This window comes from Equus quagga, unplaced genomic scaffold, assembly GCF_021613505.1.
Source record: "Equus quagga isolate Etosha38 unplaced genomic scaffold, UCLA_HA_Equagga_1.0 554_RagTag, whole genome shotgun sequence".
NCBI classification, from domain to species: domain Eukaryota; kingdom Metazoa; phylum Chordata; class Mammalia; order Perissodactyla; family Equidae; genus Equus; species Equus quagga.
In genome coordinates this window covers 95790-108363 of record NW_025800242.1, presented here as the reverse complement: position 1 = coordinate 108363, position 12574 = coordinate 95790, and the positions used below count along the sequence as shown (strand labels likewise).

Sequence of the window (12574 nt, the reverse complement as noted above, 5' to 3'; positions counted from 1 at the left end):
AGATTCAGTATATTTTTTCCACATAATAATGGATGATTCATTGAAACTCTGGTCCTTTTTGTTAGCAATATTGTTACAGTAAGTTGTGAATTATCACACAAGCAAACTATGATACAATGCACCTTGTGGTTGTAATTAACTGAGTTTGGGGCTTCTTTGTTATCATAGTAAACATATTTTTAGTTGACTGGTGTGCTACAATTATTAAGATGTTATATTGGTGCCTAGGTAAATACAAGACCGATTGATCAGAAGATAGAGACCGGAAAGAAACCAACACATAATTGGGCAGTTTAGGCAGGAACCTAAAAATGAATTTGGACTCTGCTTCATAACAAGAGAAAACTAAATTCCAGGAGGGTTCATGCTTCAAGTGGAAAAGCCAAAACTGAAAATTCTTCGGATAGAACTACTATGGGATTCATAAACAAGATCTATTGAGTACAAGACATGGAAAGTATTGACAAACTATAACTATATTAAAATGAAGCACTTGTATTCATTAAAAAAAAGTATAAAGGATATCCAAAAAGAAGTCACACACTTAAAGAGTAAATTTGCAATTCACATAACAGATTAAGACTAATATCTTAATTATGTAAAGAGCTTATAAGAATTAATAAGAAAAAGGTAAACAACTCAGTAGAAATACCACAAATAGATATTTAACAGAAAGGAAAATAAATGTGTGAAAAGACTTTCAACCATATAATAATAAGACATATGTCAGTTGATGAAAAAATTTTTGTTTCCACAAAATTGTCAGTATAAATGAAAAGGTGTTGGTGATGATTTGGATCAATAGCAATATTTAAGGTGTGTACTTTTTGTCCATCCACTTAGGAAAACTCTTGGGAACTACCCAAAGGAGACTACATGTTCCCTTTAATTAATAATCCCATTGCAAAGATAAAACTCTCTCTCATTTCCACCAGGCGACATACAAAAGAATATTAAAACAGATTGATTAATGATAGCAAAAACACAGCTACAAGCAAACAAAATTTCCATCAATATCAAAAAGGATCTAGTTTGAAATGTTACCATACCTAATGTAAAAATACAGAGTATTGGAGATAAATCAGTTACTAATATACTAACATACCCAATGACGTGACTGAATCTGAAAAGTGCAATAATGAGAAAAACAATCAGGACAAAAAATTCATATATTAAAATTAAACTTTGAATTAATTTGAAAAGAGGAAAATTTCTAAATTGGAGAGGAATACATACAGGGATGATAAGACAGTGACATTTAACCCTATTGACAGTTTCTCAGGGTAAATATGATCAAATACTGGCAGTTTCACAGGATTGAATCTAATAAAAGAAGATCAAAGAAAATGATTAATATAGAATTCAGGATTTTGTTTGTCAATAGGAGAGGAGATGGCGATGTGGATGGAAGACCATTCAGTTGGATTCCATGATTTTTAATCCCAGGATGGATATATGTGTGGTTATGTTACTGTTCTTTCAGATCTACATATAGATTTAATGCACTACTTCATATATGATATTTTAACAAATAAAATTGAGAAAATGCTCTTCCATATTCCTAATTCTAAGTATATTTTCTGATGTTCTTCTAATTTGAATGTCATGAACCTCACACTTCAGAATCTCAAAAAAAAAGCTTATTAAAGTCTCATCCCTCACATATCTCCTCAGAGGTTCAATATCAGTAGTTCTTGCTGGACGTCAGGAAAACCTCAGTGTGAACAAAGTCTGAAGTGATTGATCTCTGCAGCTCTTCTCTGGACATCAGTGGAAGAAGCTCTGTCCTAGAAGATACCTCAAGTGCCAGGTAGAGAGCTGTTTCCCAGTTGTGGTGCTGAAAATAAAACCAACGTCGAGCTCCACTTTCAGGCAGAACAGAGAGCTCTCCAACAACTTTGATTCTCTTTTGAGATCTCCACGGTTTCCAGCCCCTTGCCTTCAGAGATGATTCTAACTCATGGCCCTGCTTTTTGGTGGTTACGGGAAAGAGAATTCTTCTAATCTTGCAAAGTTTCCTTATCTCTGTTCTTGTCTTCCTCTCAACATCTCCTTGTCAAAAGAAAGTAGTTATCTATGGAATAACTTTCCTCATAACCCATTAAAAAGCTTTGCATTAGAGCCCAAGACTGCACCCAATCCTCTATGACACCAAAGATACAATTAATGTTATTCAATTATATTTCTGTTTGCGGAATCCACCAGAGATGCATAAGAAACACAGCAATATAAGATGACTAAGGGGAGAGGTGAAAACTTAGATACATTCTTACAAATAAATCAATAAGGTTTCAAAGCAAATAAGATGCCAGAAGATTACCAACCTTTTTTCCTGCCTACATAACAATCATTTGTTTTGTTATATTATTCAGACCAGAAAAAGCAGCTAATAAATATAACAACAAAAGAAAACAAATATAATTACTGAAGCAAGTGGTAAAAATACACGAGACCAATAGGAGTACAAGACTTAATATAAACAAGAATGGAACACAATGATAGTAGCTAAATTTTATTGAGTACTTACTAGGTGACAAGCATTGTCCTAAGCGTTTGTAGTGCTTATGGGGGTGCACTTCTCAGCAGGAGTTTCACTCCATACGGTCAGTTTAAGGTTCTCGTCGTAATCATTTTCCCCACACTAAGAATTAAATTAAGTAGGTGGCATCTGATCTTATTCTCAGTGACGAGATTAAAGGTGATGTTTTATGGATGATGCCATTGAATGTCTATTATAAATACATCCTCATTAATAGTAGACTCAGGGAAGGACAGTCAGTTTTCTGTCTTCGGAAATCATGTCAAGGTATGATACCTGCATCTGTTGCATCTATCTGGGTTAATGAGGGGAAACAGACCTAACTGAAGCCACTTCATATAGGATTGAATGAATCCCTACTGAGTACATTCTATACCTCTGAAGTCCTTGTAATGAAAGATAACTCTGTTTATTGTTTGAACATATTAGAACCAAGATTTCTTTCTCTTGTTAGAAAGAAACTAAGGATGCTTCACTGATCAAGTTCAAATATCTCACAGCCATTTCAAACCACTGAGATACTCCAATAATGGCAATATTACGATAATGAAGCTGAGTGTTGTGGATGCTAATGTTGCCTCGCACATGTTCAATTTATCACTGACCAGTCTTGGGAATTAGTGAATCAGGTATGAAAGGTCAGCCACCTGTCTCACAGTAGGCGTAAATCTAGGATGAGATTCACATGGCACTATCCATGGGATCAGACAGAATCTAGTCTCTGATATGACCACAGCCTTGTTTAAGTCCTTTCCCTATCCTATCCACTTTATTTCATTTCCCTTGTGCTGAGAACTTTCCAAACAAAATTACTTTACCAAGAACGTCTGTCTCAGATTCAGTTTCTATGTACCCTAAACAAACAAACTTATCATAGACAATGGAAATCACCTGGCAAACATCACAAAGCTAAATAAAGAGAAAGTCAGGTTTCACTCTCACTTAAGATGCTCTTAGCCATCTTGCCATTTATCCATTTAAGAAGATCATAGTGATGGAGGAGTTAGGCATTATGGTTCATCAGTATTTCTTTCACTTTGACTCATTATAGTGAACCCAGCCCAAATCAGATGACAAGGTCACAGAAAAGAAAAGATCCTACCAATGAGCCTCCCCAAGGCCCCCTTCATGTCTGTGTTCCTCAGGCTGTAGATGAAGGGATTCATCATGGGAGTGACCACAGTGTACATCATTGAAGCCACTGTAGTCTTCCTGGAAGAGTTTGTCACTGCAGAACTAATATATACTCCAAAAGCTGTCCCGTAGAACAAGGTAACAACTGAGAGGTGAGACCCACAAGTGGAAAAAGCTTTATACTTTCTGCCTGACACTGACATTCTCAAAATAGAGGAAACAATTTGAATATATGAGAAAATGATTCCAAAAAGGGGAACACCACCAAATATGCTAGCTGCAAAGTATATCAGGATGTTATTGATGAGGGTATCAGAACATGCAAGCTTGATGACCTGAACAACTTCACAGAAGAAAAGGGGGATTTCCATGTCTGTGCAGAAGGACAGCCGCAACACCATCAGACTGTGGAGCAAGGCATCCCCTATGCTAATGCCCAGCGAAAGTAAGATCAGCAGCCCACAGAATCGGGGGTTCATAATAAGTGCGTACGTCAGGGGGTGACAAATGGCCACATAGCGGTCATAGGCCATTATGGAAAGGAGAAAATTTTCACAAAGAACAAAATTCAGGACAAAGCAGATTTGGCTAAGGCAGCCTGCATAAGTGATGCTCTGATTCTGTGCTTGGATGTTCACCAGCATCTTTGGGATCATAGTTGTGCTTAAACAAATGTCAGTAAAGGACAGATTGGAGAGAAAGAAATACATGGGTGTGTGGAGACGGGAGTCAGAGATGACAGCCAGGATGATGAGCATGTTTCCCAGGATGGTGACCAGGTACATGGGCAGGAACAGGCTGAAGAGGATGGTCTTCAGTTCTGGATCATCTGTCAGTCTCATGAGAAGAAATTCTGAAACATCTGTTTTGTTTCTGGGTCCTATATTGTTGGTGAACCTGATGGAAAAGATTTGGTCTCTAAACCAAGAGAAAGAATGTCCTTTGAGGCAAACACCGACTAGGGAAGGGAAGGAATCAAATGGAGGGATGCCTTCTGTGTGCACGTAATTTTGTTATTTTGAATAAAAGGCCTCAAGTTAATGAAGCAGCATGTCAAATCTATAAATTCTGAAATGGGTTAAGGGATGATTATTTTAAATATTATACTGTCTATGCTCTTCACATTGTTATAAACGTTTTGTAATTTTATTCGTAGAACAGGCTGTCCAGGGAAGCAGGCTAATGTAACTCTATCTGGATCTGCACCTCCTTCCCCAGAGACCTCACAGCCTAGCAACAGAGATAATACCAATGTGTATTAAAAGCCCAGATTTGGGAGATATGGTGAAACTGACCATGTCTCCTTCTTGAGACCACTATAAGAATTAAGTAAATGCCAGCAAACTTTATAAGATTTACCATGTTTGCGAATGAGAATATTCCTGCTGAGAAGGAAAATGTTCTTTTCCATCACAGAGAGAGTAGGAGACTAGCAGAATGTGGGTTGTATGAGGATGGGAGGAAAATTACAAGGGAACATGTTAGAAAATGGAAGAGAGGCAGGAGGCAAATGCATGTCTTGGTTCTGAGCATCCGAGGCATGTAATCCCCTCAAAGTTTCCCTTAGATGAACTTGTAGTAAAACACCTTCCCTCATTCCCAAACATTAACTAAGTAACTTTAGGTTACCTGGACGACATCACTGTGGAATGATGCTGGACATCTCTCCTAGATATTGAATGATGGACACTGAAACAGTATCATTAGGAAGAGGAGAGGTACTGAGTGAAGCACCAGGCTCCTGGGCAAGAGGAATCATCTCTGAGAGGAGACTCAAGTGTACTCTTTCTTTACTGGGAAAAGGCTGTTCAGTGATGTGGTCACAGACAGACTTCTTAGTAGTCTCTGTGTCCCTGGAGGATCAATATCCAAAGTACCTCATTAGCCAATTTTATTGTCATTCTGATCCCAGGGCTCTGCAAATCCTTAAAGAACAAGACAATAGAATGGGGGAATTCAGGATGATTGATTCCCTGATGCTATGAGGCCAGGTTTTCACCATTCAGTTCTCCACCTGTTTCTGTTCACATCTATTTCATAGACATTGCAAATGTGGACCCATTACCCTTCCCTAATTGGATTCCAGTATTATTTTATTTTATATTATTTTAGTGAGGTCATAAGTTTATAACTTTGTGAAATTTCAGTTGTGAATTATTTGTCAGTCACCATATAAATGTGCACCTTCAACCCTTATGCCCAACAGCCCACTTCCCCTCTGGTAACCACTAAACTGTTCTCTTTGTCCATGTGTTAGTTTATCTTCCACATATGATGAAATCATATGTTGTTTGCCTTTCTCTGTCTGGCTTATTTCACTTACCATAATATCTTCAAGGTCCATCCAAGTTGCTGCATGTGGGATGATTTTGTCTTTTTATGGCTGAGTAATATTCCTCTGTATAGATACACCACTTCTTTATCTATTGATCAGTTGATGGGCACTTGGATTTCTTCCACTTCTTGGCTATTGTGCATAAGTCTGAAGTGACTATAGGAGGTGTATGAGTCTCTTTGAATTGTTGATTTCAAGTTCTTTGGATAAATACCCAGTAGTAGGATAGCTGGGTCATATGGTATTTATATTTTTAATTTTTTGAGAAATCTCCATACTGTTTTCCATAGTTTCTGCACAAGTCTGCCTTCCCATCAGAAGTGTATGAGGGTTGCCTTTTCTCCACATCCTCTCCAACATTTGTTATTTCTTTCTTGGTGATTATAGCCATTCTAATGGTTGTAAGGTGACATCTTAGTGTAGTTTTGATTTTCATTTTGCTGATTATTAGTGATGTTGAAGATCTTTTGGTGTGCCTGTTGGCCATCTGTATATCTTCTTTGGAAAAATGTCTGTTCATACCCTCTGCCCAATTTTTGATTGGGTTGTTTGTTTTTTTGTTGTTGAGTTGTGTGAATTCTTTACAAATTTTGGAGATTAACCCCTTGTCTGATACATGATTTGCCAATGTTTTCTCCCAGTTGTTGGGTTGTCTTTTTGTTTTGTTCCTGATTTCCTTTGCCTTCCAGAAGCTCTTTGGTCTGATGAAGTTCCATTTGTTTACTTTTCCTTTTGCTTCCCTTGCCCAAGTAGACAGAGGATTTTAAAAGATTCTGCAAAGACTGATGTCAAAAAGTGTACTGCCTATATTTTCAACTAGGAGTTTTGTGGTTTCATATCTTACCTTCAAGTCTTTAATCTGTTTTGAGTTAATTTTTTATGTGAAAAAGAATGGTCTACTTTCATTCTTTTGCATGTGTCTGTCCCATTTTCCAAACCCCATTTATTGAAGACACTTTCCTTTCTGCATTGTATGCTCTTGGCTCCTTCATCAAAGATTAGCAGTCCGTAGACGTGTGGTTTTATTTCTGGGCTTTCAGTTCTGTCCCATTGATCTGTGTGTCTGTTTTTGTATTAGTATCATGCTGTTTTGATTACTATACCTTTGCATTATATTTTGAAGTCAGGGATTGTGGTGCCTCCAGCTTTGTTCTTTTTTCTCAGGATTGCTTGAGCTATTTGGAGTCTTTCATTGCCCCACATGAATTTTAGGATTTTTAATTCTATTTCTGCAAAGAATGTTATTTGATTTCTGATTATGATTGTATTGAATCTCTAGATTGCTTTAGGTAATGTGGACATTTTAACTATATTTATTCTTCCAATCCATGTGCATGGAATATCTTTCCATTTCTTTATGTCATCATTGATTTCTTTCAAATGCCTTATAGCTTTCAGTGTACATGTCTTTCACCTCTTTGGTTGAGTTTATTCCTAAGTATTTTATTCTTTTTGTTGCAATTGTAAATGGGATTGTATTCTTGATTTCTTTTCCTGCTAGTTCATTGTTAGTGTATAGGAATGCAACTGATTTTTTAAAATTGATTTTGTACCCTGCAACTTTGGGATAGTTGATTATTTCTAATATTTTTCTGGTGGATTCTTTAGGATTTTCTATGTATACAATCATATCATTTGAAAATAGCAAAAGTTTCACTTCTTTTCTAATTTGGATTCCTTTTCTTTTTCTTACCTAATTTCTCTGGCCAATACCTCCAGTACTATGTTGAATAGGAGTGGTGAGAATGGGTACCCTTGTCTAGTGCCTGTTCTCAGAGGAGTGGCTTTCAGTTTTTCATTGTTAAGTATGATGTTGGCTGCGGGTTTGTGATATATAGCCTTTATTACGTTGAGGTACTTTCCTTCTATACCTACTTTAATGATTTTTTTATCATAAATGGATGTTGGATCTTGTCAACTTCTTTCTTTACATCTATTGAGATGATCAAGTGGTTTTTATTCCTCATTTTGTTAATGTGGTGTATCACATTGATTGATTTGAAGATGTTGAACCATCCCTGCATCCTTAGTATAAATATCGGTTGATCATGGTGTACATTATTTTTAATGTATTGCTGTATTCGGTTTGCCAATATTTTGTTGAGGATTTTTGCATGTATGTTCATCAGCGATATTGGCCTGTAGTTTTTCTTCCTTGTGTTGTGCTTCTCTGGGTTTGGGATCACGGTGATGTTGGCCTCATAAAACACATTAGGAAGTGTTCCATCGTCAGTTGTTTGGAATAGTTTGAGAAGGATATGTATTAAATCTTCTTTGAATGTTTGGTAGAATTCTCCAGAGAACCCATCTGGTCCTGGGCTTTTATTTTGGGGGAGGTTTTTGATTACTGTTTCAATTTATTCACTTGTGAATGGTGTATACAGATTCTCCATTTCTTCTTGATTCAGTTTTGGGAGGTTGTATGAGTCTAAGAATTTATCCATTTCTTCTAGATTGTGCAATTTCTTGGCATATATTTTTTCATAATATTCTCTTATAATCCTTTGTATTTCTGTGGTACCCATTGTAATTTCTCCTCTTTCATTTCTAATTTTATTTATTTAAGCTTTCTGTCTTTTTTCCTTAGTGAGTCTAGCTAAAGTTTTGTCAATTTTATTTATCTGCTCAAAGAACTAGCTGTTTGTTTCTTTGATCAATTTCACTGTTTTTTTTGTTTGTTTGTTTCAGTTTCATTTATTTCTGCTATTATTTTTATTATTTCCCTCCTGCTGACTCTGGTCTTTGTTCTTCTTTTTTAATTCTGTTAGGTGTAGTTTGAGATTTCTTATTTAAGTTTTTTCTTGTTTGTTAAGTTGGGCTTGTATTGCTAAGAATTTCCCTCTTAGGATTGCTTTTGCTGCATGTTATATAAGTTGGTATGGTGTATTTTCATTTTCATTTGTTTCCTGAAATTGTTTTTATTTTTCCTTTAACTTCTTCAATGATCCATTGGTTGTTCAGTAACATATTGTTTAGTCTCCACATATTTATCACTTTCTCAGCTTTTCTCTTGTCATTGATTTCTAGTTTTATAGAAAAAAGTTTGGAAACAATGCTTGTTATGATTTCAATTGTTCTCAAATTTATTAAGGCTTACCTTGTTTCCCAAAATATGGTCTATCCTTGAGAACGTTCCCTGTGCACTTAAGAAGGTGCTTTCTTCTGTTTGGGGATGGAGTGTTCTATGTATATCTATTAAGTCCACCCGATCTAGTTTTTCATTTAAATCCACTATTTCCTGGTGACTTTCTAGCTGGATGATCTATCCATTGATGTAAGTGGAGTGTTAAGGTCCACAACTATTATTGTGTTGTTGTTAATATCTCATTTCAGGTTTGTTAATAGTTGCTTTATGTACTTTGGTGCTCCTATGTTGGGTGTATATATATGTATCAGTGTTGTATCTTCTTGTAGTGTGTCCCTTTTATATGCTGCTCTTCTTTGCCTCTTATTGCCTATTTTATCCTGAAGTCTACTTTGTCTGATATAAATATGGTGACACTTGCTTTATTTCGTTTGCCGTTAGCTTGGAGTATCACCTTCCATGCCTTCACTCTGAGCCTGTGTTTGTCTGTAGAGTTGAGATGTGTTTCCTAGAGGCAGCATACTGTTTCATCTTTCGATTGGAGAATTCACTCCATTTACATTTAGGGTGATTACTCATATATGAAGGCTTAATGCTGTCATTTTATCACTCATTTTCCAGTTCTGTATTTCCCTTGTTTCTTGTCCCATGTATCTCAGACTACCAAAAACTGGTAGTTTTCTATGAGTTTTCTCTTCATTTATCTTTTATCATTTGCATCTTTGTTCTGATCATTAGTTTAGTGGTTACCATGAGGTTTCCATTAAAAAAGTCTCAGCTGATTCCATCCTTTTGCTATCCCCCTTCTAAGTTATTGTTGTCATAACTTATTCCATCTTATGTTGTTAATTTGTGGTTAAAATGACAAGATTTATTTATTTTTGATGTTTTCCTTCTGTTTATCTTAAATGTTATAATTAAGTGTTTGCTAACCTGTTCTGATAGAGAGCTGCAATTTTCTGCTTTTGTCTGCCTGTTTATCTCCTTGCTCCATGCTTTGTAAACCCTTTCTCTTTTTTTCAGATATCAGGGACTTCTTGAAAATTTCTTGTAGGGAGAGTCTTCTGGTGATGAGTTAGCTCCTTAGGCTTTTATTTATCTGGTAAAGTTTTATTTATCCATCATATCTGAAGGATATTTTTACTAGATAGAGTGTACTTGGCTGAAAGTTTTTGTCTTTCAGCATTTTGAAATATATCATTCCACTCTCTCCTGGCCTGTAAAGTTTCTACTGAGAAATCCACTGATAGCCTGATAGGGGTTCCCTTGTATGTTATTTTCTTCTGCCTTGCTGCCCTTTATATTGTTTCTTTGTCATTGACTTTTGAAAGTTTTGTTATGCTGTGACTTGGAAAAGGTCTTTTTACATTGATATAATTAGGAGTTATCTTAACTTGTTTTACTTGTATTTCCAGCTCCCTCTGCAGGTTTGGGAACTTCTCAGCTATTATTTCTTTGAACAAGCTTTCTGATCCACTCTCCTCTTCTCCCTCTGGGATACCTATAATCCTCATGCTGTATTTCCTAATTGAGTCAGATATTTCTTGGAGAATTTCTTCATTTCTTTTTAGTCTTAGTTCTCTCTCTTCCTCCATTTGAAGCAATTCTATATTTCTGTCCTCCAGCTTGCTAATTCTGTCTTCCATAATAATCAGCTCTGTTATTCAGGGAGTCCAGATTTTTCTTTATCTCATTCATTGTGTTTTTCTTCTCCAGCTTTTCTGATTGGTTTTTCCTTATAGTTTCAGTCTATTTTGTGAATAATTACCTATGTTCATTGGTTTTGTTGATGATTTCATTGAACTGTCTGTCTGTATTTTTTTGTAAGCACTTGAGTTATTTTATCATAGCTTTTTGATTTCTCTGTAATTTAGATTATAAATTTCTATGCCTTCAGGATTGGTTTCTCAGTGCTTGGTATTTTCCATCTGGTCTGGAGTAGTATATTTCTTCATACAATTTGATGGCATGGATTTGTGCCTTTGCATATTGATAATATCTGGTCATAGCCTGCATCTGCCACCACTGCAGGGGTCAAGAGCTGTGTATTCTGAGTCTGCCATGATCCTTGGCATCTGTGCCTGTCCTTTGGAATCTATGCTCACTCACAGCTGCTGCTTTTCTAAGCTATGTGTGGACTTTCTGGCTGATGGTTTGAACTGGAGCACCACACAGGGGGAGGGGTGTGTTCTTTCACCTGCAAGATCCTGGAGCATTCTCACTTGGCCCTTGTTATCTGCTCTCTTGGGGTGCTGGCTTGATGATGACACCCCCACAATACCTTAGCCACCTCTGTGTGGGGCTTTCCCACAGGCTGTGAGGGGACTTGGAGAGTGAAGGTGTTCCTGTGGAGAGCCTCCCCTCCTCCCTTTTTTCTCAGAGCCACATGCAACCTTGCACCCTGGGTCACTGCCATTCTGGAGGGAGAGGAGATCCCCTTACCTCTTGCCATTTCCTCCAGTGGGTCTAGCACTTCCACCTTCAGATGTATAGTTGTGTGGGTCTCTCAGATGCCTTTTGTGTTGTGTGAGTATCCTCTGTAGGTTCATGAATGTCCTTTTCACTGTATCATAGAGGAGAAAGTCTAAGGGAAGACTTCATGCAGCCATGATGCCAATGTCTTTTTAATTTTTTTATTGATTGTTATTTTTTGAGATTCATAATAGTTTGCATCATTGTGAAATTTCAGTTGTACATTGATTCTTATCTGTCACCACACAAGGGCTCCCCTTCACCCCCTATGCCCACCCCCAATGCCCCTTCCCCTAGTAACCTAGAACTGTTTTATTTGTCCATGTGTCTGTTTATATTCTACATATGAGTGAAATCATATGGTGTTTATCTTTCTCAGTCTGGCTTATTTCACTTAGCACAGTACCCTCCAGGTCCATCCATGTTGCTGCAAATGGATGATTTAGTCTTTTTTTTATGCCTGAGTAGTATTACATTTTATATATGTACCACGTCTTCTTTATCCAATCATCAGTCAGTGGGCATGTTTCCACGTCTTGGCTATTGTGAATAGTGCTGCAATGTACATAAGGGTACATATGTTACTTTAGATTGTAGATTTCAAGTTGTTGGGTAGATACCCAGTAATGGGATAGCTGGATCATATGGTATTTCTATTTTTAGTTTTTTGATAAATCTCCATGCTGTTTTCTATAGTGGCTGCACCAGTTTGCATTTCCAGCAGCAGTGTATGAGCATTCCCCTTTCTCTACATATCCTCCAACATTTGTTGTTTTTAGTCTTGGTAATTATAGCCATTCTGACTGGTGTAAGGTGGTATCTTAGCGTAGTTTTGCTTTGATTTTTCTTAATGATTAGTATAATATTGAGCACCTTTTAATGTGTTTGTTGGCCACCTGTACATCTTCCTTGGAATAATGTCTGTTCATATCCTCTGACATTTTTTTTATTGGGTTTTGTTGTTGTTGTTGTTGAGTTGTGTGAGTTCTTTATATATTTTGGAGATCAA

The 12574-nt window shown here is 36.7% G+C and overlaps 1 protein-coding gene across 1 annotated transcript; it reads right to left on the bottom strand.

Annotated features, from left to right (window-relative positions):
* Positions 1 to 3618: 3618 nt before the first annotated feature.
* LOC124233963 (olfactory receptor 7G1-like) lies at positions 3619 to 4551 on the bottom strand. The gene has a single exon (XM_046651246.1). It carries the CDS (start codon positions 4513 to 4515, stop codon positions 3619 to 3621), a length of 897 nt encoding a protein of 298 aa, XP_046507202.1. The 5' UTR covers positions 4516 to 4551.
* Between the last annotated feature and the right edge of the window lie 8023 nt (positions 4552 to 12574).